A 25,623-nucleotide genomic window follows, 5' to 3' on the forward strand; every position below is an offset into this window, starting at 1 on the left:
AGGGCTTGTCTCAGGCTGTTTTCAGCAGACCCGGACTGGGGATATTATCGGGCGGTGGAAAGAGCACTTCGAGGAGCTCCTGAACCCGAACAACACGTCCTCTGTGGAAGAGGCAGGGCCCAAAGACTCGGGGGAATCTGTACCTATATCCCTGGCGGAAGTTGCTGAGGTAGTCAAAAAGCTCCTCTGTCCCAAGTTGCCGGGTGTGGATGAGATTCGCCCTGAGATGCTGAAGGCTCTGGACGTTGTTGGGCTGTCTTGGCTGACACGCCTCTTCAGTGTCGCGTGGAGGTCGGGGACAGTACCTGCAGAGTGGCAGACTGGGGTGGTGGTCCCCATTTTCAAGAAGGGGGACCGGAGGGTGTGCTCCAATTATCGGGGTATCACACTCCTCAGCCTCCCTGGGAAAGCTTACTCTAAGGTGCTGGAAAGGAGGCTCCGACCGAAGGTCGAACCTCAGATTCAAGAGGAGCAATGTGGCTTCCGTCCTGGTCGTGGAACAGTGGACCAGCTCTTTACCTTGGCGGGGTTGCTGCCGGGGCCATGGGAGTTTGCCCATCCAGTCGACATGTGCTTTGTGGACTTGGAGAAGGCTTTCGACCGTGTCCCCCGGGGAACCCTGTGGGGTGTACTGCGAGAGTACGGGGTTCCGGGGCCGTTGTTATGAGCCATCCGGTCCCTGTATGACCAAAGTGAGAGCTGTGTCCGCATTCTCGGCACAAAGTCAAGCAGGTTTCCAGTGGGTGTTGGACTCCGCCAAGGTTGCCCCACCGGTCCTGTTTGTGGTATTCATGGACAGGATCTCAAGGCGCAGCTGAGGTGAGGAGAGTGTCCGGTTTGGTGACCTCAGAATCGCATCTCTGCTTTTTGCAGATGACGTGGTTCTGCTGGCTTCATCGGACCGTGACCTTCAGCACGCACTGGAGCGGTTTGCAGCCGAGTGTGAAGTGGCCGGGATGAGAATCAGCACCTCCAAGTCCGAGGCTATAGTTCTCTGCCGGAAAACGGTGGATTGCTCCCTCCGGGTTGGGAATGAGTCTTTGCCCCAAGTGTAGGAGTTCAAGTATCTTGGGGTCTTGTTCACGAGTGAGGGTAGAAGGGAGCGTTAGATCGACAGGCGGATCGGTGCAGCGTCAGCAGTAATGCGGGCGTTGCACCGGACTGTCGTGGTGAAGAGGGAGCTGAGCCGGAAGGCAAAGCTCTCGATTTACCGGTCAGTCTACATCCCAACCCTCACCTATGGTCACAAGCTTTGGGTAGTGACCGAAAGAACGAGATCGCGTATACAAGCGGCCGAAATGAGCTTCCTCCGTAGGGTGGCCGGGCTCAGCCTTAGAGATAGGGTAAGGAGCTCGGACATCCGGACGGAGCTCGGAGTAGAGCCGCTGCTCCTCCGCGTTGAAAGGAGCCAATTGAGGTGGTTCAGGCATCTGATCAGGATGCCTCCTGGGTGCCTCCCTCTGGAGGTTTTCCGGGCTCGTCCAACTGGGCGGAGACCCAGAGGTAGACCCAGAACCCGCTGGAGAGATTATATATCTCTCCTGGCCTGGGAACGTCTCGGGATCCCCCAGGAGGAGCTGGAATGCGTTGCTGGGGAGAGGGACGCCTGGAATACCCGGCTTTGCCTACTGCCACCACGACCCAACTCCGGATAAGCGGGTGATGATGGATGGATGGATTCTCATGATTAACAGTTTAACCATGTGTGCTCTCTCACGAAGGAGAATCAAACATATTTAAATGAAGTCATAATTTTAAGATGTCCTACAAAGTGCTGTCTTGTCCGGCTTATCCAATGCGTTCTTCTGCATGTGAGTGTGATTTACCTGACAATTTCAGCGAATTAACATTTCTCTACACGTGTCCACATTCATGGCCCCTCCTGGACCGAGCGTGCATCTTCAGGGAGCCATTTGCAATGCATGAGATAGGAACCTACTGCGGTACATAACAAACTACATATTTCCTGGGAAAGCTGCCTTTAGCTGTCATTAGGTGTAATGAACTGTTCTCTCTTATGGTGGCATTTTTTCACAAGAAAAACGGTGCAGGCTCACACACAGTGTGGGAGGGGAATGAGGATGTATTTTGTTGCAGCTATTAATATTAACCACTAACCAAAGAGGCAGACGACAGTTTGTATTCCCCCTCATTTGACGTGGACGGTTCAGCTGTACTGAGATCAGTTTTGGGAGCTGCCTACAGCGGATACTGACAGAAATGCATTGAACAGCCTGGGATCCGTGATTTCCTTCTTTTCTGTAGCTGCCTTTAAGAGCCTGTGGCAGTGTTTCAGTCCAGTTCATTTAGCACCGAGATCATGCTCTGGATATTCTCTCAAATGCTGTCATGTCTGTAATAAGGCTTCCCCCCACATCGGTGTTTCCAGCAACTGTGTGTGTGTTTGTGTTTAAAAGATGAGAGGCACAGCTGTGTTATGTATGTATGTATGTACATGTGTATGCATGTTTACTTTCTGTAATTATTCATGTAGCGGTCCCAATGATAGGTCTTCGGGAATGTGTTTCACAGGGTGATGTGTTTTTTGGGTAATCAGCAGCCTGGGATTGTGAGACTGTGTAACAGAGCGGGTGTATCGGCTGTCCTACAGGTATGAGAATCCTGGTGACACTGCTCTTGGACTCGCTGTCGATGCTGGGGAACGTCCTGCTCCTCTGCTTCTTCGTCTTCTTCATCTTCGGCATTGTGGGGGTGCAGCTCTGGGCCGGGCTTCTGAGGAACCGCTGCTTCTTACAGGACGATCTGAAGACGTAAGAGCCACCACTCTCAATCCCTCCCTCTCTCTCTCTCATTCTCTCTCTCACTCTCTCACACTCTAATTCCCTCTCTTTCTCACTCTCTCTCACTCTCCCTCTCTCTCTCACTCTTGTCTATCTCTCTATCACACTCTTTGTTTCTCTATCTCTCCTGCTTTCTCTCTCTCTCACTCTCTCTCTCTCTCAATCTTTCTCTCCTGCTATCTCTCACGCTTGTTCTCTCTCACTCTCTTTCCCTCTCACTCACTTTCATGCTCGCTCTTTCTTGCGCTCTCGCTCACTCTATCTCTCACTCTATTGATTTCTGTCTCGCTCTCTCTCTTGCTCACTCTCAAGTGAGCTTAATTAATTCTCCCATCAGGCCCCTTGATGCTCGGCTGTTGTGAATGTTCAGTAACGCCTGCGTCTTGCTTTGGTCTCATCAGGGAGTACAACCTGTCGCACCTGAGCCCATACTACAGGCAGGAGGAGGGCGAGGAGAGCCCCTTCATCTGCTCCACCGCCAGCCACAACGGCATGCTGCACTGCCATAGCCTCCCCCCCCTCAAGCAGGACAAGGTGGAGTGCCGACTCAACGTCTCCCACCAAAACCTGGCCCTGTACGGGCTGGACGGGGCCGGCCGGAACAGCTGCATCAACTGGAACCAGTATTACAACCAGTGCAACCCGGGGGACCACAACCCCGACAAGGAGGCCATCAACTTCGACAACATCGGATACGCGTTGATTGCCATTTTCCAGGTGTGCTGCCAGACCTCCCTCATCAAATACAGCCTGGCAAATTGGGGTAACAGGGCTTGTAACCTGAAGATTAGGAGTTCACTTCCCAGGTTCATTCGAAAAGTTATACCCTTGAGCAGTTGGCAGACAAGGAGGGTTGTGTCTGTTACTTAATTAGTCCTAACATTTACGCCATCTGACAGTTTAGCTATGCCTCTTGATAAGCGCATGAATGACAGCCAAACACTGTTCTTGGGTCCCTATATGAGACGTTTTACTGTGATCTAATCTATGAGTGAACCAGTGATGGTGTATTTAGCAAATTGACTCAGTTGGTCAGGGTAATTGATGAAAATAAAAACCTGTATAAACACCGGCCCTCAAGGACAGGAATTGTCTACCCCTGCCATTGAGTAGACTTTACACCCTTGGAAAGGTACTACAGTAGACTTTCCACCCTTGAGTAACTGGCTGGAGTTACGACAGTAGACTTTCCACCCTTGGGTAACTGGCTAGAGTTACTACAGTAGACTTTCCACCCTTGAGTAACTGGCTGAAGTTACTACAGTAGACTTTCCACCCCTGAGTAACTGGCAGGAGTTACTACAGTAGACTTTACCCCCCTGAGTAACTGGCAGGAGTTACTACAGTAGACTTTCCTCCCCTGAGTAACTGGCTGGAGTTGCTATAGTAAAATTTACACCCCTGAGTAACTGGCTGGGTTTCCTGCAGGAGAGTCTGACCTGTGCTGTGAATGACACGTTGAGAAGGGAGCAGTTCTGGAAGATTCTGTGGATGAGATGCTAAAGAATAACAACATTAAAAACAGCATTATGGGTATTAAGTACCTATTGGTTCATCAGGCCTCAAGTTGCCTGTAGATGGGTTCTTGCTGCTTGGCACTGTTTGAGGTCTATGGTCCCAGAGTTGATCAGGGAGAGCGACCAGGCACCAGACGGAATGACTGCACCTTTAATACGCGTCGCGATGAGGCTAAATGACCCTCTCTGTGAACGAAGCCCTCCCAATGAGGGCGCAGGAGCATTTGGGAAGAGCGTGGATCAGGCACCACGCCAGCTGTGATTGGATGTGTGCTGGATAACGCGGGGTCGCAGAGCATCCTGTTCCACATCCAGGACAGGGGCGTGGGGGTTACACAGGGTTTGTGAGGGGAGTAACAGTCCATTCTGGGTCTTGTGCTCTTCATTCACTTAAGACCACCACTCCATCAAAGCAATCCTAATGTGCCGTGTGTTTCATCAGACCTCGGTCAAATACGTCATTGTTTTGGATTCAAATTTCTGTGCTTGATTTACCTTTCCTGGTGCAATTGAGCGAACCAAGAGGACCAGAAGGTGGTTTTAGAGAGTGTTTCATAGGTTCCAATATACTAGACAAGTTTAGTAAAGCGTAGAAAATGCCCAGGTGTATTAATGATTGCTGTAGTCAAGTTAAGCATTGGTGTTCCATGTTCAAATCCACAGCAGCCCAGGAATGTGTGATACTGTCTTCTTCTGAAGTTCAGCACAGTACGCGTCTCTTTAAAAGTAATGCTGAAAATACGATGAAGTCCAGACCATATAGATTTCACAACAGGAGTTTGCAGCACTAACAAGCTGGCTGTCGTTCTTTGCTGCTGAAAAGTGCAGTCAAGGTTTATCCTCATTTCCACCCCATTGTTTCTCCTTTCATGTTTGGCTACCACTCTCACTTCTGAGAAACCGCAAGCACACACAAAAAAAGAAGCTTTGTAGTCAAGAGGCAGTTTTTCTAGAAGGTTCTCCACAGAGGTGGACACTACACTTTCAGCTGATAGTTTTCTGCAGTGTGAGTGAGTGCGTGCAAGTGTGTGTGTTTGTGTGTGTGTGTGCAGGTAGATTGCTCTCAATTAGGTACTTCTGGGGCTGGACTGAAGAAAGGATGAGACTGAATAATTGTTTTTGCCAATATTTGCCTGTGATATCAAAGCCAGTCTCTCAGAATGATTGCTTGGTAATTGCAAAATTTTAACACATATTTGTTCACTTCAATAAGAAATAGGTAAAAAGAGAACCTAAAACTCCACCTAGTACAATTCCTTAAAAATATTAATTTTCTTGCTTGGTAGAAGTTAATATTTGCCTGTATGATCTCTAAGCTAATTGCCTGGATCAGAATCTGATTGCATGGAAATTGGAAAATGTTTGCAGAATTCAAGACCTTTATTCTTTCACTTCAGGATTGAAGTTTTATAAATATTCAATAAATATCAAAGGAAAGCCATACAAAAACATAATTCCTTATTGTTCATTTTCTTGCTGGATGGTGTGGATGCAAATCTGCTCTCAGCAAAGTCATTATTTACACAGAAAGAACTGGGTAAACCCAATAAACTGCTTGGGGGAAGAAGGCTCATTTGAATATGTAATCTTGGTGACAGTAGAATAACAGTAGACATTTTGAGTATGAGGTCATTTAAAATGCACACTTATGAACTGAAGTTAAGCACCGCTTTGTGGAATTGAAATGGGTGCTGGGTTGAGCCCCCTCCGCTTTAACTCTCTCCCTTCTGTTCTCCCTGCAGGCCATAACCTTGGAAGGATGGGTGGACATCATGTATTATGTAATGAATGCGCATTCCTTTTACAACTTTATATATTTTATATTGCTCATCATAGTAAGTAAACTTTGTTCATTTATGTATTTCATTTTTTTTGTGCATGAAATGTAATGTGCTGCTTTATTGCATATTAGTTCAAATCAATGAAATGGTGCAGATCGTATTTATGTTACAGCAGACAATATGAGTATATTCTGCAGTGGTGTTATATGTGGTGCTGGCACCATACCAAGCAGTGGTGCACACTGCTCACTCCCCGACTGTGTAACCTTGCGCTCAGACTGCCTGCAAAAAGCTGCGCTTCGCACAGTTCAGCAAAAGCCCTGGAAAGAAACTCTTTAAAATCTGTGAAGTCTGAAATAAGTTAACTGCCCTGTTCCTCAAATCACAGTCCTCAAGGGCTGAGAACCACTGGTTTTCCACCCTCCCTTTACCTGGGAGTCAGGTGTGAAGACTGCCTGGCCAATCAGTAGCACTAATTGTTCAGTTAATTACCGGTGAGAAAAGAAAACTGATTTGGATTCAAGCACCAGATTTGATGACCCCTGCTGTAGATGATTATGGCAAAGCTTTGGACTAACAGCTCTGTTTCACTGTAGCCTGTAGTTTTAGTTAATTTGTTGGGGCGGTTACCGGGCAGAATAACTGATGCGCTGCTGCTTGTGTGTCCGGCAGGTGGGCTCCTTCTTCATGATCAACCTGTGCCTGGTCGTGATCGCCACCCAGTTCTCGGAGACCAAGCAGCGGGAGAACCGGCTGATGCAGCAGCAGCGGGCGCGCTTCCGCTCCAACGACAGCACGCTGGCCAGCTTCTCAGAGCCGGGCAGCTGCTACGAGGAGATGCTGCGCTACATCGGCCACCTGTACCGCAAGGTGAAGCGGCGTCTGCTGCGCCTCTACAGCAGCTGCCAGAGCAAGCGGAGGAAGAACCCCGAACTGGAGCTCAGCGAATCGGACATTGGCGTCTCCGCAGCCGACGGGATATACGAGTTCACCCAGGACCGCTGCCGTGGCAACGAGGGTCGCCCAGGGCGCTCCTGTAGCCAGCGGCGACGAGCACAGGTCCGGGACAGGAACTGCCTGGCCTTCTGCTGGGAGGTTTTCCGCAAGAAGCTGAAACGCATTGCGAAGAGCGAGTACTTCAACCACGGGATTATGATCGCCATCCTCATCAACGCACTCAGCATGGGCATTGAGTACCACCAGCAGGTGAGTGAGTGCCAGCACCCAAATCCGCCGCTGTGAATATCCGTGTCGTAAGAGCAGGGTGATCAGCAACTCACAGTCCCCACAGAGAACTGCTGCTTTTCCATCCTCCCTTTACCTCGGAGTCAGCTGTGAAGGTCTGCCCAATTTAGTAGCACTAATTACCCAGGGGAAAAGAGAACCAGGGCTGGATTTGGATTTGAAGGCTTGATGAAGGTTGATGATCCAAGATTTGGGCTGAAATGGAACATTCCAGAAAGTATTCAGGACTGCTTGCCCATCTCTATGGGGAGATGAGATGTGTGTTATCTGATCTATCTATTTTGTCGATCTGTTCTTGTGGAACAGGGCAGATTTTGACTGTTTATTGAGAATTGTGGCAGTGTCTGTTTGGCTATTGGGGCCAGCGGGGACAGGCTTTTATAGGGTTGCAGGCCAATGGGAAGTTTGCACGGACCCCCACACAGCTATGTAGAGACTGGGGTATTCGAGCATGTCAATTTATATTTACCTTTATTTATAATGCATGCTCATTTACTCCCTGTTGATACTATTTGTGGTGAACAAATGGTATCAACACCACTACGGTCCACCAAGTCAAGAAAAAACAAATGATATTGAACTCAGCACACCTGGGTCAAATACATATATTTTTTACATATGTTTTTTCTTTTTTTTTGGGAACCTATGAAATACTGTCGCAAACCCTACCTTCTGGTCCTCTTGGTTGGCTCAGTTGCACTAATTAATTTACTTTACACTAGGCAAGTTCAATCGAGCACAGAAAAGTATTTGAATTCAAAACAATTAAATATTTGACCCAAGTCTGGAACCCAGAATGGTGTAGCCTGTTCGTATGGAAATCATGAGCGAATTTTTCTTTAGAAAAAATTACAAATAAAAAAGCCCTCCAAGGGCAAAAAGGTCTAAACTGTGGGTGAAAACCCTCAGATATGAACCAAAAAGAGGTCACTTCACTTCTTGTCACACTGAATTAATCTCTAATTTGCTCTCACACCTCTGCACATACATGTGCATGAATACTTACACGCACATGTATATTCTTGTTGCCTTTCTGTGAATCAGATTTGCAGCATATTTCATGGATTGGACGCACAGCCCTCACCATGTTATAGACATACTGCCAAGAGAAAAAGTCCCCACCTGCACCCCCATGTGCACAACACCTACTCCCCCACCCCCCTGACCCCTTACTCCTGGTCCATAAAGATTCCCTCAATGTATTTCTCAGTTTCTCTGTGGATATCAAGCACACACATTCACACAGACACATGCAAATTCACACACAGACACATGATCGCTTGCGCACATGCTCAAAATCACTTTGCATCACAGTCTGTGGATCACTTCTATAATCCATCATGTGATAAGAAGAAGACTATCAGAGGACACAAAGATGCAGGCCACATGCAGCAAGTGCTACAAATAAGCCCATAATACACACACTGACATTCTGTCCATCATGTGGTTTGTAGACTGTAGACGGGCAGGTATGCACATGCACACGCACACACCATTACGCATAGTGAGTGATGTAGCAGTGTGCAGTACTGGTGTTCCGTAGCGGTGTGCGGTATTGCTGTTTGGTATCGGTGTGCAGTATCGGTGTTCAGTATTGGTGTGCAGTATCAGTGTTCGGTATCTGTGTTTGGTGTCATTGTTCGTTATTGGTGTGCAGTATCAATGTTCACTATCAGTGTGCAATATCAGTGTTCAGTAGAGGTGTGCAGTATTGATGTTCAGTATCAGTGTTCAGTATTGGTGTGCAGTGTCGATGTTCACTATCCGTGTTCAATATCAGTGTTCAGAATTGATGTGCAGTATCAGTGTTCAGTATTGATGTGCAGTATCAGTGTTCAGTTTTGGCGTACAGTATCGATGTTTACTATCAGTGTTCAATATCAGTGTTCAGTATTAATGTGCAGTATCAGTGTTCAGTATCAGTTTTCAGTATTGGTGTGCAGTATCGATGTTCACTATCAGTGTTTGGTATCTGTGTTCAGTATTGGCGTGCAGTATCTGTGTTCAGTATTGGCGTGCAGTATCAGTGTTCAGTATCGCTGTGCAGTATCTGTGTTCAGTATTGGTGTGCAGTATCAGTGTTCAGTATCAGTGTTTGGTATCTGTGTTCAGTATTGGTGTGCAGTATCAGTGTTCAGTATCGCTTTGCAGTATCGGTGTTCAGTAGCAGTGGTCCCTAATGGCCCGGCCTCTCCCTCCACAGCCTGAGGAGCTGACAGAACTCCTGGAGATTAGCAACATCGTCTTCACCAGCATGTTCGCCCTGGAGATGGTGCTCAAGGTGCTGGCCTTCGGGATCTTCGGCTACATCAGAAACCCCTACAACATCTTCGACGGGATCATCGTGGTCATCAGGTCTGCTGCCTCATCTCCTGCGTGTGTGTATGTGTGTGAGAGTGTGTCTGTCTGAGGATGTGCATACTGAATATGTGAGCATGCAAGCACGTATCTATATTCATGTCTGTGTGTGTGTGTGAGTGTGTGTGTGTGCATGTGTGTGCATGTGTGTGCATGTGTGTGCATATGTATGTGAACTAGCAGGTCAACGCAGGGCATTTTCACTGCTGGTTGGGCAATCATCATTTCTGGCCTTTAATGGTGCACAGTTCCCTCACGCACCAATTGTGGCTGGGAGTGTACATGCTCATACTCTGCTCTGTCGCAGTGTGTGGGAGAGCACGGGCCTGTCGGTGGTCAGAACCTTCCGGCTCCTTCGCGTACTGACACAGGTACACTTCCTCCCCGCCCTTCGGCGGCAGTTGGAGGTGCTGATGAAGACCATGGATAACGTGGCCACCTTCTGCATGCTGCTAATGTTCTTGATCTTCATCTTCAGGTGACTGTTTAACTAATCAACTCTTCAGTGACACTGAAACTCACTGCAATGCAGTTCATAAACACTGGGCACAGGATTGTGTGGGGTTCAGAAACACTGATACACATTTAAAAACTGTATGATACAGATTAGTGTAATACTGATTGGTACTGACATGCAGTATATACACACTGAATATAATGCTATGGTGTTCAGTGTCGCTGATACACATTGAAGTTCATAATCGCTAGGTATGTCATGGTGTGGGGCTTTTGTACTGAATTATAGTGTAATATGAACACTGGGAGTGTGATGGTATGGGGCTTTAGTACTGAAATGCAGTGTAATATAAACACTGGGAATGTGATACTGTAGTATGGGGCTTTAGTACTGAATTTTAGTGTAATATAAACACTGAATAAAATTGTATGGGGTTCAGTAACACTGATTAATACTGAAATTCAGTATATAAACATTGGGAGTGTGGTGGGGTTCAGTAAGTCTTACTGACACATTTAGTTAAGGCCACATCAAATCCAATCTCTCACGCAGGCATTTAAGTGCAATATTGGCCACCATCTGGGAACAAAGTTAAACAGCTTTTTTATGTATGTTTTTTGTGTTACTTACAGCATACTTGGAATGCATTTGTTTGGGTGCAAGTTTAGCCTGGAGACAGAGAACGGAGACACACTCCCAGACAGGAAGAATTTTGACTCGTTGCTGTGGGCGATTGTCACTGTGTTCCAGGTCAGTGTGGGGCGGGGTCATGTGCCTGGTTTGGGGGTGTGGCACATGGTAGGGCATGGCAGACATGGCCATGATTAACACAGGTGCCGTTCCCCAGGGAGAGATTGTGCTCTGGATACACTCCTGCCAGCTGGCACAAGCCCACTCTGGCCTGCTGCCAGCAGGGCGGGCACCGGCCGGTTTTACAGAGGACGGGAATTCAGACGAAAGGCATCTGGTTTTCGTCCTGTTCCCTCCTGGTAGCTTAGGGAATGGCAAAAGCAACTGGCGGTGTCTGCTACATGTGCGCACACACACACACACACACACACACACACAGAACAGCTTGGGGTCTTGCAGAACTCCATACAGCGCTCAAGAAATGCTGGCAGGCAAGCCCTGGACCTCCGTCTGTTTGTTGGTCTTGCTGCAGACAGTGTGAAACATTCTCGGTTCATTCTGGCCTGCAGGGAACAGAAAATTTTTGTTGAGATTTCAGACGGCTGATAACCAGGCTTCCTCAGCCTTGGTATTCTGCTCCGCTTCACAGTCTTCCTTTTGATTGGTCTCAATCGATAACCCAGCTGTATTATTTACCAGCATATCTTGTTCTCGACATCTGCACTGTTAGAAGAGAGCCAGTGGAGGAGACTCTTTGTGTGTGTGCATGTGTCTCTGTGTATCTGTGTGTGTGTGTGTGTGTGTGTATATCCTGACTCAGGAAGACTGGATTACGGTTTGGTATAACTGTGTGTGTGTGTGTGTGTGTGTGTGTGTGTGTGTGTGTGTGTGTGTGTTTATGTGCCAAGATCGTAACTCAGGAGGACTGGAACATGGTTCTGTATAATGGTGTGTGTGTGTGCGTGTGTGTGTGTGTGTGTGTGTGTGTAGATCCTAACTCAGGAGGACTGGAACATGGTTCTGTATAACGGTGTGCGTGTGCGTGTGTGCGTGTGTGCGTGTGTGCGTGTGTGCGTGTGTGCGTGTGTGCGTGTGTGTGTGTGTGTGTGTGTGTAGATCCTAACTCAGGAGGACTGGAACATGGTTCTTTATAAAGGTGTGTGTGTAGATCCTAACTCAGGAGGACTGGAACATGGTTCTATATAACGGTGTATATGTGTGTGTGTGTCTGTCTGTGTGTGTGTGTGTGCGTGTGTGTAGATCCTAACTCAGGAGGACTGGAACATGGTTCTGTATAACGGGATGGCCTCCACCTCCCCCTGGGCTGCTCTGTACTTCGTGGCCTTGATGACCTTTGGGAACTACGTCCTGGTAAACCTGCTGGTGGCCATTTTGGTGGAAGGTTTTCAAGCAGAGGTAAGCCTCACTCCTATGGCACATCCAGTGAGTTATCCAATAGAATGGTTTCATCCCTGTCACACTGCTTGTGGATTTGGAGGAGATACTACTCAACCTGGACAGACCCGGGACTAATATGTAATTGTTTTGGATTCTAATACTTTGATTGATCTTGTCTGGTGCAATTGAGCCAACCAAGAGGACCAGATGGCGGGGGTGAGAGTATTTAATTTTTTCCAATGCACTAGACAAGCTCAGTTAAGCCAAGAAAATATTACAATCCAAGAGAATCACATATTTGACCCAGGTCTGAACCCTGGTGACTGGCCTAGAGACCCCCCCTGCATTTGTTGTGTTGTTCTAGGCTGTGCTCAATCACCAGTCTCTATCTCTCACTCTGAATTATATTCCTGCAGTTGCCAAATAGCTGCCACTAGCTGTCTCCTGTGATTCCGTTATTTTTGCTGTGTTGTTTGTTTTTCCTTTCAAAATGCCTTTCGTTCCACACAGGAAGATGCAAGAAGGTCAGACACGGACAACGAGAGAATTTCAGCAAATTTTGAGGAGGTGATAATGAGGGAGATTCAAGCTGCAGGTGATTACCGCACCAGTCACAGGCTCTGGACCGCCTACCAATCTTACTTTGAGCATCACAATCCTACATCAATCACCACAACGAATGAGTTGAGGAACTTGCATTTCTTGTAAGTCACTTTAGATTAAATGCGTCTGCGAAATGATTAAAGTGTTCATGTGTTCATTGTGACGATTGGCTACTATAGTGTTCTGTAGACTGTAGCAGTGTTCAATAAACAGTAGCAGAGTTCTGTAGACTGTAGCTATGTTCAGTACACAATGTTCAGTCGACTGCAGCTTTGTTCAGTAGACAGTATTTAATAGATTGTAGCAGTGTTCACTAGACTGTGGCAGTGTTCAGTAGACAATGTTCAGCAGACTTGCTGTTTTCAATATGTAGTAGCAGCGTTCAGTGGACTGTAGCTGTGTTCAGTAGACTGTTGCTGTTTTCAATATATAGTAGCAGTGTTCAGTGGACCGTAGCTGTGTTCAGTAGATGGTAGCAGTGTTCAGTAGACAGCTCAGGTCCTGCTGATAATGACATGAGAATGAATGGTTCCTGTTTTCATTAATGGTGTTCAGTAGACAGTTTTCAGTCGACTGTAGCAGTGTTCAGGAGACGGTGTTTGGTTGACTGTCGTAGTGTTCAGTAGACTATAGCTGTCCTCAGTAGACTGTTGCAGTGTTTAGTAGACAGTATTCAGTTGACTGTAGATGTGTTCAGTAGATGGTGTTCAGTCAACTGTAGCTGTGTTCAGTCGGCAGTGTTCAGTCAACTGTAGCAGTGTTATATAGACTGTTGCTGTGCTCAGGAGATGGTAGCAGTGTTCAGTAGACAGCTCAGGCCCTGCTGAAGTGATAATAAAATGAGCATTAATGGTTCCTCAGAGCCGAAGAGAGTAATCCCGCTTTCTTCATGTACGAGTACATTATTAGTCTTTAGCATTTTCATTCTGAGCATGGTATATAAAGGGCTTGGTAATTTGGGAGCGAATGGTGGCTCGCTGGGTTATTCCTCCTCTGGGTGAACAGCCACACACAGTAGATCTCTTGTGACTGCGCTTAGTCGCTCAGGCAGATGGTGAAAGCCCTGCTGTGTTTCCAAGCGCTTCTGATAGCCATCACCATGCATGGCGGTGTTTTCCCCCCCCCCCACAGAGCTGAAGATGTGTGCACTGATGATGACAGCCAATGCGTATGCAGATCCATGTGCCAGCGTGGCCACACCCATGCCCACGCCCAAGAGCTCCCTGGGAACAGACTCAGCCCACGCCTTTGTCGAGTCACGGCGAGGCAGCAACACGTCTATCGACCCCACCTTTGACCAGAAGTCCCTGGTGAGTGGATCTCTGGTTGGTTGCATATGAAGCTCTAGGTCAGCAACCCTGGTCCCAGAGAGCTGCAGGGTGTGCTGTTTTTTTTTGTTTTCACCTTAAAATCAGCACCCAATTAAAAACCCAAGAAACAAAGTGAGGTGTATCAACTGTGTAATTAACTGCTTTAATTGATCAGTGAACGGCTGAGTAACAACGGAAGCCAGCACACCCTGCTGCTCTCCAGGACCAGGAGTGAGGATGTGTGTGTGTGTTACAGAGGTGATTTTTGTGTGTGACTGTGGTGATGTGTGTGTTACTGAGGTGACATGTGTGTGTTACTGAGGTGGTGCCTGTATTACTGAGGTGATGTGCGTGTGTGACTGAGGTGATGTGTGTGTTACTGAGGTGATGCCTGTGTTACAGAGGTGATGTGTGTGTGTTACTGAGGTGATGTGTGTGTTCCAGAGGTGATGTGTGTGTGTTACAGAGGTGATGTGTGTGTTACAGAGGTGATGTGTGTGTGAATGAGGTGATGTGTGTGTTACTGAGGTGATGTGAGTGTGTTACTGAGGTGATGTGCATGTGTTACTGAGGTGATGTGTGTGTGTTCCAGAGGTGATGTGTGTGTGTGACTGAGGTGATGTGTGTGTTACTGAGTTTATGTGTGTGTGGGTTACTGAGGTGATGCCTGTGTTACAGAGGTGATGTGTGTGTTACAGAGGTGACGTTTGAGTGCTACAGAGGTGATGTGTGTGTGTTACAGAGGTGATTTTTGTGTGTTACAGAGGTGATGTGTGTGTTACTGAGGTGATGTTTGTGTGTTACAGAGGTGATGTGTGTGTTACTGAGGTGATGTGTGAGTGCTACAGAGGTGATGTGTGTGTTACTGAGGTGATGTGTGTGTGTTACAGAGGTGATGTGTGTGTTACTGAGGTGATGTGTGAGTGCTACAGAGGTGATGTGTGTGTTACTGAGGTGATGTGTGTGTTCCAGAGGTGATGTGTGAGTGCTACAGAGGTGATGTGTGTGTGACTGAGGTGATGTGTGAGTGTTACAGAGGTGATGTGTGTGTGTTACTGAGGTGATGTGTGTGTTCCAGAGGTGATGTGTGTGTGTTACAGAGGTGATTTTTGTGTGTTACAGAGGTGATGTGAGTGTGTTACTGAGGTGATGTGCGTGTGTTACTGAGGTGATGTGTGTGTGTTCCAGAGGTGATGTGTGTGTGTGACTGAGGTGATGTGTGTGTTACTGAGTTGATGTGTGTGTGGGTTACTGAGGTGATGCCTGTGTTACAGAGGTGATGTGTGTGTTACAGAGGTGACGTTTGAGTGCTACAGACGTGATGTGTGTGTTACTGAGGTGATGTGTGAGTGCTACAGAGGTGATGCCTGTGTTACTGAGGTGATGTGTGAGTGCTACAGAGGTACGTTTTTTCCTCCAGTCCAGCCTGTGGAGCCCCCCCGGGGGGCCCTGGGGAGCGGGCAGTAACTGGGGCAGCCGGCGGTCCAGCTGGAACAGCCTGAGCCGTGGGCCGAGCCTGAAGCGGAAGGACCCGTCGGGGGAGCGTGAGTCCCTGCTGTCGGGCGAGGGCCAGGGCAGCTCGGAGGAGGACAGCTCAGACGGTGGGATGTCCAGTGTGGGGGACAGCGTGGTGGGAACCCCCCTGCAGCGCCGGGCCCGATCCCCTGAACCCCCCGAGCCCCTGCAGGTCCCCATGCCGCGCCAAGACTGCAACGGCCGCACCCAGCACCACTCCACTCAGCCTGACTGCTGGAAGGATGAGCGGGACTATGAGGAGGACCAGGACGACGTGAGCGACCACATCATCTCTAGTGTAGTGATCATCAACTCTGACCCTCAAATCAAAATAGCCAGTGTGAGCACTTAGCCCACTGTGCAAATAGCTAGTGTGAACACTTAGCCCAGAGTACAAATAGCCAGAGTGAACGCTTATTCTAGTGTCAAAATAGCCAAAACACTTAGCCCAACACTTAACAGCTTGTGTGAACACAAGATAAACTAGCTCTGGGTTATGCTTCGGCTGGAGCCAAGGATAATCCAGGGGTTGCGACATTGCAGTGTGAAACCCCCCTCCCAAGCTTGTACAGAGACTAATTACAGTGCCGTAATGTATTCAGGGCAGCCAGTAAAGGAGTGGGTGGAAACAAACCTCACAGGTGTTGGGCAGTATCAGGCCTGCTCAGGGGAGCGGTATTTTGGGCTTGAAGGGCCGTAAAAAGGGGGCAGAAGGTGATTCTGGGAGACAGCAGGGCTCAGTGGGGGGTGCTGGCGCAGGGAGCCATGGGAGTCTGATGCAGAGCTAGACATGCCATATGCTCAGGTGACTGTGAAATCGTTTCCTTTGGGCTTGTTGTTTTTCGTTGTAACGTTTCCAGCTGAGCTGGTTAGGTTTTCATGGTCCTGTGTGTTTCCATTGGGCGGTGGGGGATGGGGGGAGTAGGGCTGAGCTCACCGTCTCTGTCCCACTTGCTTCCTCGCAGAGCTTCTGCTTGCGTATCCGGAAGTCGTTGGAGACCCATAAGCCCCAGTTCTGCCGTCAGCGTGAAGACTGGTCCCTGTACCTGTTCTCCCCACAGAACCAGTGAGTACTGCAGCCACACCTGATCCTGGCTTCAGGAGCTTTGGCCCAGAATGTCTTGAAGTCATTTTCACTTTACAGAGAACACAAACGCACAACAAAACAACTGCTGGATCACATATAGGAACATAAAAGTGTCTGTGGGTCCACATGGTACAATAAATTACCATTATTTGTTTTTTGGAGCTCAAGTGAGTGTGCAAATCTTTTCTTTTTTGTTCCTATCATGTGTTTCCAGTCATTGGTCCATTATGAAAAACTATAAATAAATAAAATGAAGCTGAATTGAATTGGTCCTGGGAAGATCTTTACCTGTATAGTTGCTGTAACCCTCTCCCAGCCTGACCCTTCTCTCCTCTCCCAGGTTTCGTGTCGCCTTCCAGAGGGTCATCGCACACAAGATGTTTGATCACATCGTGCTGGTGTTTATCTTCCTGAACTGCACCACCATCGCACTGGAGAGGCCCGACATCCTCAGCACGGTACTCATAGTGTCTCAGTGTGTCTCAGTATATCTCAGCATATCTCAGCGTATCTCAGTGTGTCCCAGTATATCTCAGTGTGTCTCAGTGTGTCTCAGTGTGTCTCAGTGTGTCTCAGTGTGTCCCAGTGTGTCCCAGTATATCCTAGTGTGTCTCAGTGTGTCTCAGTGTGTCTCAGTGTGGCGGTTCAGTGTGTCTCAGTGTGTCTCAGTGTGTCTCCATGTATCTCAGTGTGTCTCCATGTATCTCAGTGTGTCTCAGTGTATCTCAGTGTATCTCAGTGTGGCTCACTGTGGCTCAGTGTGGCTCATTACACCTGAATAAAGTGCTCATTTTGTGTATATTATATATTCTACTGGAACATTCTCTGTGCAAGGATAAGCTTTGATGACAGTTCTTCCATGCAGATTTCATTCTTTTTTCTTTTTTTTTCAGGAGCGTGCATTTCTCACCATGTCAAACTATATCTTCTCTGTGATCTTTGTAGCAGAGATGATTATGAAGGTAAAATAGTTTTTTTATCATTGGAGTTTGTGTGTGTCTCAGGAAATGCCGGGAAAATCTGGGGATCTTTTAAAATATCTCCCTTTCTGTAATGCATAAGTATTTCTGCTTCAACACTAGAGGTCACACAGGAAATAAATCACTGTCTGAAAGGAATCCACATTGGTGTTCCATGATAAATACTGCATATATTTCCCTTTGAAGTAGAGTATATTTTACTGCTTGGGTTATGATATAATAAACTTGTAGAAAACAGAATAGAGATATACAGTTTACAATCAAACACTTGATATAGCAAATTGAATAGCTTTTAAGATTTTAAATTTATTTAAATATCAGAGTCCTAAAGCAAGGACACAATGAAGAGGAGAGGGGAAGTGTAATGCTTTGAGTCGCGGGACCCTCTGAACTGGGCACCCTGTTTCCCTGGGCAGGTGGTGGCGCACGGATTCTTTTCAGGGACGGACAGCTACCTGCAGAGTGGCTGGAACATCCTGGATGGTGTGCTGGTCTTCGTCTCCCTGGTGGACATCCTGGTGTCCGTGGCATCAGATGGCGGGAACCGGATTCTGGGAATTTTGCAGGTTCTGCGCTTGCTCAGGTGAGCACCAGGGGGCGCTGTTCTCCATTGACCCTGTTTTAACCTGGAGGAAATTAACAGGAGCATTCTCTGTGAAAATTCTGAGCTGCCAGGATATGGCTACACAATGTTTACAGCGGTTCCTTAATGAGTTGGACCATAGCCTGGCTTCCGTTAGCAGTGGCTGTCCTGCAAGTGTATCTGTGTGTTACTCGTTGGTGCCATTGGCTCAGGCAGTAAGAGCAGTCGTCTGGCAGTTGGAGGGTTGCCGGTTCGGTGTCAAAGTGTCCCTTAGCAAGACACCTAATACCTAACCCCCAAATGCTCCTGACAAGCTGATTGGTGCCTTGCATGGCAGCCAATTCTCGTTGTGTGTGAATGGGTCACTGAGGAACCAATTGTGCAGCACTTTGAAGAAAGGCGCGATATAAATGCCAACCATTTACCATTTACTCAGAGCTGGGAACTGGTTAAACTGCACAAAACTTCAGTGACTGAGAAACATTTCCCAAAATGTTTTGTTTTGTGTGCATGCGTGCTTGTGTGTGTTGTGTTTGTGCGCATGTGTGTGTTGTGTGTGTGTGCGTGTTGTGTATGTTTGTGTTTGTGTTTTGTGTATGTGCTTTTGTGTGCATGCACTTATGTGTGTATGCTTGTGTGTGTGTTTTGTGCATGCATGTGTGTGTTTTTGTGTGTGTGTGCGTGCTTGTGTGTGTGTTGTGTGGGCGTGCATGTGTTTGTGTGTGTGCGTGTTGTGTGTGCGTGTTGTATGCGCTTGTTGTGTGTGTGTGTGTGTGCGTGCGTGTGCGTGCGTGTGTGTGTGTGTTGTGCGTGTGTGTGTTGTGCGTGTGTGTCTGTGTGTGTGTGTGCATGTGAGCATGTGTGTCTGTGTGTCTGTGTGTATGTGTGTATGTGCGTGTGTGTGTGTTGTGTGTGTGTGTGTGTGCGTCTGTGAGCGTGTGTGCGTGTGTGTGTGTGTGTGTCTGAGTGTGTGTGTGTGTGTGCGTGTGCATGTGCGTGCGCGTGCATGTGAGTGTGTGTGTGTGTGTGCGTGTGTGTGCGTGTGTTGTGTGTGTGTGTGTGTGTGTGTGTGACCTCAGGGTGATCAGTCGAGCTCCTGGCCTGAAGCTTGTGGTGGAGACACTGATCACATCGCTGCGACCGATCAGCAACATTGTGCTCATCTGCTGTGTGTTCTTCATCATCTTCGGCATCCTGGGGGTGCAGGTGAGAATCCGTCAACACTAACCTCCCATAGTCATTCCCCTCACCTCCCATAGTCATACCCCTCACCTCCAAAAGTCATACCCCACACTTCAAATAGTCATACCCTCACCTACCATAGGTCATACCCCTCACCTCCCATAGTCATACCCCTCACCTCCTATAGGTCACAACCCCCCTGCCATCCTAGAGGACACACCCATGATCCCTTCATTGTTTTTCCTCTGCCCCCCACCCCCACCCCTAGACTGGCGTGAATAAAAAACAAATAAAAATAATTCATAATGAGAAACAAACAGTATAAAAAGCAAAAAGATGAGAGACAGAGACCGAAAGATCCTGCATGCAGGGAGCACTGCAGACTGTGCTGTCGATTTAGATTAATTGGCAAGCAGAGGGGGGATGATGGCATCTCATGTCTGAATGCCTCTGAATTTAGACACATTTGTGTGTAATATAGGTCAGCTGCATCACCACAGCAGTGGGATTTGCTTTCCCCCTATTTTTCCTAAAAAGATTCAGCTGTGCTTACAGTCTGATGCTTCTCAATGTCATCATTTGTTCCTTCCTTTGGCACAAACAGCTCTGAATCATCATACAGGCATAGCCGACTCCGCCCTGTTGGAAAAAGGCTTCCTGATCCCCTCCCTCCTCATTCCCCGCGGTGAACATGCCTCGTTAGCAGCTGCTGGACTCACGGGGGTTCAGGGTTCAGATGAGGCAGGGTTCAGGAGGCGGGAGGCCGTGTTTAAACCGCCTGCCACACATCCATCATTACAGCAGGAGTGCAGAGAGAATAGAATCAGGTCACAGAGCATAATGAGGGCTCCGCACATTCGAGATTCTGCTCACATTACAGATTCTGCTCACATGAGAGATTACGCTCACATTAGAGATTCTGCTCACATTAGAGATTCTGCTCACATGAGAGATTACGCTCACATTAGAGATTCTGCTCACATTAGAGATTCTGCTCACATTAGAGATTCTGCTCGCATTAGAGATTACGCTCACATTAGAGATTCTGCTCACTTTAGAGATTCTGCTCACATTAGAGATTCTGCTCACATTACTGATTTTGCTCACATTTGTGATTTTGCTCACACGAGAGATTCTGCTCACATGAGAGATTCTGCTCACATTAGAGATTCTGCTCACATTACTGATTTTGCTCACATTTGTGATTTTGCTCACACGAGAGATTCTGCTCACATTAGAGATTACGCTCACATTAGAGATTCTACTCACATTAGCGATTCCGCTCACATTTGAGATTATGCTCTCATTATTTGGCACTGGAAGCTGCCCTGCCCTCAGTGGACTTACCTAAGGGGAAAACTTAGAGATTCATCAGGAATCATGGGAGACTGAATTAAAACCTGGAACAGTGTTGATTCATACTGCAGCAGTGTTGTGGTCGGAACACCTTTTTAAAACCGTTATTGACTGCTGTGGTATATTTTGTGCCCGTCTTTAATGAAAGATAATTGAGAATATAAGCAAAGTTGTTGTTTTTTTAAATTGCGTCTGGTAGATTGACTCTTGAGACCTAATTGTTGTGTGGAATGTAGCTGTTCAAGGGGAAGTTTTATCACTGTGAGGGACCAGACACGAGGAACGTCACCAACAGGTCCGACTGCGAGCTATCAACTAACAATCGCTGGATCAGACGGAAGTTCAACTTTGACAACCTTGGACAGGTGAGATGGATTACTATTTATCATAATCACATAATGTGGCAGTCTGTGTGAACAATGCGTCTGACTGAGGCAAACGCAAATTGATTTAGAACTGTATTGACACTGCATTGGGATGATCTGACCTGCTCTAAAAAAGACACAATCGATAAAAAAATAATAATTTTATTCCGGTTAAAGACGAGTTGTCTTCTGAAACACATCAGGCAATACGGGAGAGTAGGAGAAAGCATATGTGCTTCATGTGTCAAAAACAAGTCATTATTAATTAATTTTGCTGAATAAAGCAGATCTGCCAAACATTTTATTGATTTATCAATCATGATATTGACTGTTGCTGAAGTACTACCTGACCTAAAAGGTCGAAGAGAAATGCACGGACGTAGGTGATGAGAATGAACTTGCTGGGAGGCAAAAATCTGAAAATGAAATGTCAAATCAAAAACTGTATGTGCCCAGGATTGCATTTAGTTGAATTGAATTGTATTGAATATACACTGACTGAGCACTTTATTAGGAACACCGGTACACCTATTTTATCATGTGATTATCTAATCAGCCAATTGTGTGGCAGTAGTGCAAAGTATAAAATCATGATACGGGTCAGGAGCTTCAGCTAATGTTCATGTCAACCATCAGAATGGGGAAAAAATGTTATCGCAGTGATTTGGACCATGGCATTATTGTTGGTGCGAGACAGGCTGTTTGAGTATTTCCGTAACTGCTGATCTCCTGGGTTTTTCACGGACAACAGTCTCTAGAGTTTGGTACAAAAAACATCCAGTGAGTGGAAGTTCAGCGGATGGCAACTCCTTGATGAGAGAGGTCAACGGTGAACTGGTTCGTACTGACAGAAAGGCTATGGTAACTCAGATGACCACTCTGTACAATTGTGGTGAGCAGAAAAGCATCTTAGAATGCGCAGCGCATCAAAGCTTGAGACGGATGGGCTACAACAGCAGGACACCATGTCGGGTTCCACTTCTGTCAGCCAAGAACATAAGGCTGAGGCTGCAGTGGGCACAGGTTCACCAAAACTGGACTGTTGAAGACGTAGCCTGGTCTGATGAACGGTAGGGTCTAAAATGAAGTGCAATGGTGTAGGGAATGTTTTCTTGGCACACTTTTCTGCCATTAATACCAATCAATCATTGCATCAGTGTTCTTCAGTGGCCTTCCCAGTCACCAGATCTGAATCCAGTAGAACACCTTTGGGATGTGGTAGAACGGGAGTTCACAGCATGAATGTGCAGCTGACAAATCTGCAGAAACTGCGGGATGTAATCATGTCAACATTGAACAGAATCTCAAAGGAATGTTTTCAGCATCTTGTGGAATCCACAAGAGTTTTGAGAGCAAAGGGAGGACCTACCCAGTATTAGTACAATATAGTATAGTATAATACCGAGCACTTAATAAAGTGCCCGGTAAGTGTATATTTACCTAAAAGATACTTTAAATATGAAATTACAACTTTAGTATTGTGTAGGGTTTATGTGCGTGGTGTGTGTGGTGTTTGTGTGAGGTGTGTGTGGGGCTTGTGTGTGCAGTCGGTGTGTGGTGTTTATGTGAGGTCTGTGTGGTTTTTGTGTTCATGGGGCTTGTGTGTGTGGTGTTTGTGTGCAGTGTGTGTGTGCCCGGGGTTTGTGTGTGGGGCTTGTGTGTGTGTGGGGGATTTGGCGTTTGGTTCTAACACTCGTTCTGTGGCTCTTTCTCAGGCCCTCGTGACACTGTTCGTGCTCTCAACGTTGGATGCATGGGTGGACGTCATGTACAACGGGCTGGACGCTGTAGCAGTGGACGAGCAGGTGTGGTGTTGTCATGGTGACAGGCAGAGCGATGGAACTGAATCTGCCGGCTTTCATCAACAGCTCGCAACATCCAGGAACTGAGTTGGCCAAATTTCACTGATTTAACTAGCGTTAACAGTGTCACACCTGTATACAAGCTTCTTTCATGAAGACACGCTCACATGGCTGTGCTGCTGTATCAGTACTGTTTCAGTACTGTTTCAGTACTGTTTCAGTGCTGTGTCTGTGCTGTGTCTGTATTGACTGCTTTAATCATCCCTTTTTCTATTTTGTCTCTTCTTTCCTTTCCCTCTCTCCCTCCCTCCCACCCCCCCTCATCTCTTCCTCCCTCTCCCCTCCCAGCCAAGGCGGAACTATAACCCCTGGATGCTACTCTACTTCATCTCCTTCCTGCTCATCGTCAGCTTCTTTGTGCTCAACATGTTTGTGGGCTTGGTGGTGGAGAACTTCCACAAGTGCCAGCAGCACCAGGAGGAGGAGGAGGCGCGGCTGCGGGAGGAGAAGAGGCTGAAAAGGCTGGAGAAAAGGCGCAGGAGTAAGGGAGAGCCCGCGCCCGGTCGGTAGTCTGTCTTTCTGTGTCCTGCCTGCTGCCACAGCCTGAACGAGAGAGAGAGCGAGAGCGAGAGACTGCTGCCACAGCCTGAACCAGTGAGTGAGATGTAGGGAGGGAGGGGGAGAGGGAGGGAGGGAGGGAGGGAGAGGGACAGACAGGCAGAGAGAGGGAGTGAGAGAGGAGGAGCAAGATAGAGGGGGTGGGAGAGAGAGAGAGAGAGGGAGGGAGAAAGTGAAGGGAACAGGGACCCCCAGCGTTCCAGCGCATGTCCCGCATGCATCCCCTAAAAACCCCACATGAAAAAGTATCACCCTAGGTCCTTCACAGGGCTGAGAACTGCTGCTCTGCCGTCCTCCCTTTACCTGGGAGTCAGGTGTGATGATCAGTAGCACAGTTTGAGTGTTCTGTGTGATATTACAAAAGTGACCGTTTCCCCATATTGTCCTGGAATTGTGTTACTTGATAACATTTGTGTCCCTCTTGGTTTCTTTTTTTCTGCAGTGCAGCAGTTATATTAGAAAGAGGGATGGCATTTCAGGAAGAGATTAAAATTAGACTTTATTTTTATTTTTATTTTTTATATACTAAATTATTTTCTCAGATCCTGGTGTCATCTATATTCGGTGCCATCGGCGGTATTCATATGGCATAGCTGCATTTCAAATAGTTCTATTGGAAGAAAATCTGTGAACAAAAGGCATGTCTATGTAGAATTCTACAACCTTTGCTTTGTTTGACCCAATAATTCTGTATTTTGAAACCAATTACAAACGGGGAATGGGGAATCTGTAATGAAATATGGGAAAATGTTACTTACAAAGTGTAATAAATGCATGTTTAGATATACAGTGAGGTCTGTAAGTATTTTGACAGTGGTACATTTTCTGTTCTTTTGGCTCTCTACATTGGATTTGAAATGAAACAGTGAAAATCCTAGAATCAAGATTCAATATTGAAAGCTTTCTTATATCTGCACTAAGGCAGCGATTGAATAAACCTGTCTAATCAGAAACAGCCGAGAAGCCAACTGTCCAATTACTTTTGGTCTTCTAATATGGTGGCATCTGCGACTAGAATTAGACAGAAGTCTAGCAGCAGAATTTTGGACTAGTTGTGAGGTACTTACGGACCTCAGTGTATGTGGGAAATCTGAGAAAGCTAAATATACACTCACCGAGCACTTTGTTATCACTGCATTGAAAGTCAATGGATACTCTTAATGTATTAATGGTATGTCTACACTTAATTGACAAGGTGGAAAGATAAAATATTTTCCTAGTTCTGGCTAAATATGGTAATATTCACCAATGTTAGCCCTTTTTGTATCAGTGTCATAGACAGCATGTGCTATCCTTATAATTGGCCACTTTGTTCTCCCACTTATTCAGTATGTTAATTGTCCATGCTCCCATACATGTAATAGGTGTTTAAGTCCATGTTGTAGCATTATAAATAGATTGTCCTTTTACCAAGTTTTCTATCACAGATGGTAACCTATTAGGTTGTGCTGAGCTGAGTGTGTGATCATTGCAAAATGAAAAACGGCAAACTAGTAATTGCACTGAAATTAACCAGTATCATTGTTGAGTGTGCTTCGGCGCAGGGAAAAATGATTAAGAAGTATCTCCTATCTCAGTGATCAAGCAAATACATTAGATTACTGTGTCTGTGTACCAACAATTACTCTGCAATGACTGGTTATTCATATTCTCAGTTTGCATGTACTAACGGATCACAAGCATGAAAACCATGCATGAAATTAAGTCCCAAGATCAATCTAACCATAGTGTGATTCTTCCGTACATTTGAGCAGCTAAATACGTCTCTTGTCTCTTACTAATTTGGCAGTTCAGAGAACTGAGAAAAAAGTTGTTCAGAGAAATTTGAATTTGCGACCAATAATAACTTTCCATTGCTCATTTTAGTGTGGTCCACATGCTCATCAGCAGATATAGATAGATGGTTGTTAACATGGTGCTTAAATTGTGCTCCTATGTTGACCAGATTAATTTAATCTCACCCTTAGTATGGATATTCAATATTTATGTTCTCACACTGCAATTTGGAATAAGGCACCCTACGGTCACTCAGCAG

At 46.7% G+C, this 25,623-nt stretch overlaps 1 protein-coding gene across 1 annotated transcript in view; it reads left to right on the top strand.

Annotated features, from left to right (window-relative positions):
- LOC133115261 (voltage-dependent T-type calcium channel subunit alpha-1H-like) overlaps positions 1–25,623 on the top strand; it is a 62,423-nt gene that overhangs the window by 23,372 nt on the left and 13,428 nt on the right. Inside the window, 19 exon segments of the mRNA XM_061225072.1 lie at positions 2,612–2,771; positions 3,203–3,518; positions 6,061–6,153; positions 6,772–7,305; positions 9,548–9,699; positions 10,010–10,180; positions 10,792–10,909; positions 12,050–12,205; positions 12,698–12,782; positions 13,922–14,100; positions 15,521–15,889; positions 16,581–16,681; positions 17,043–17,160; positions 17,596–17,664; positions 18,099–18,273; positions 19,335–19,471; positions 21,040–21,168; positions 22,884–22,973; positions 23,319–23,532. Coding sequence (XP_061081056.1) covers positions 2,612–2,771; positions 3,203–3,518; positions 6,061–6,153; positions 6,772–7,305; positions 9,548–9,699; positions 10,010–10,180; positions 10,792–10,909; positions 12,050–12,205; positions 12,698–12,782; positions 13,922–14,100; positions 15,521–15,889; positions 16,581–16,681; positions 17,043–17,160; positions 17,596–17,664; positions 18,099–18,273; positions 19,335–19,471; positions 21,040–21,168; positions 22,884–22,973; positions 23,319–23,532 — 3,366 coding nt within the window.

This window comes from Conger conger, chromosome 16, assembly GCF_963514075.1.
Source record: "Conger conger chromosome 16, fConCon1.1, whole genome shotgun sequence".
Classification (NCBI taxonomy): Eukaryota; Metazoa; Chordata; class Actinopteri; order Anguilliformes; family Congridae; genus Conger; species Conger conger.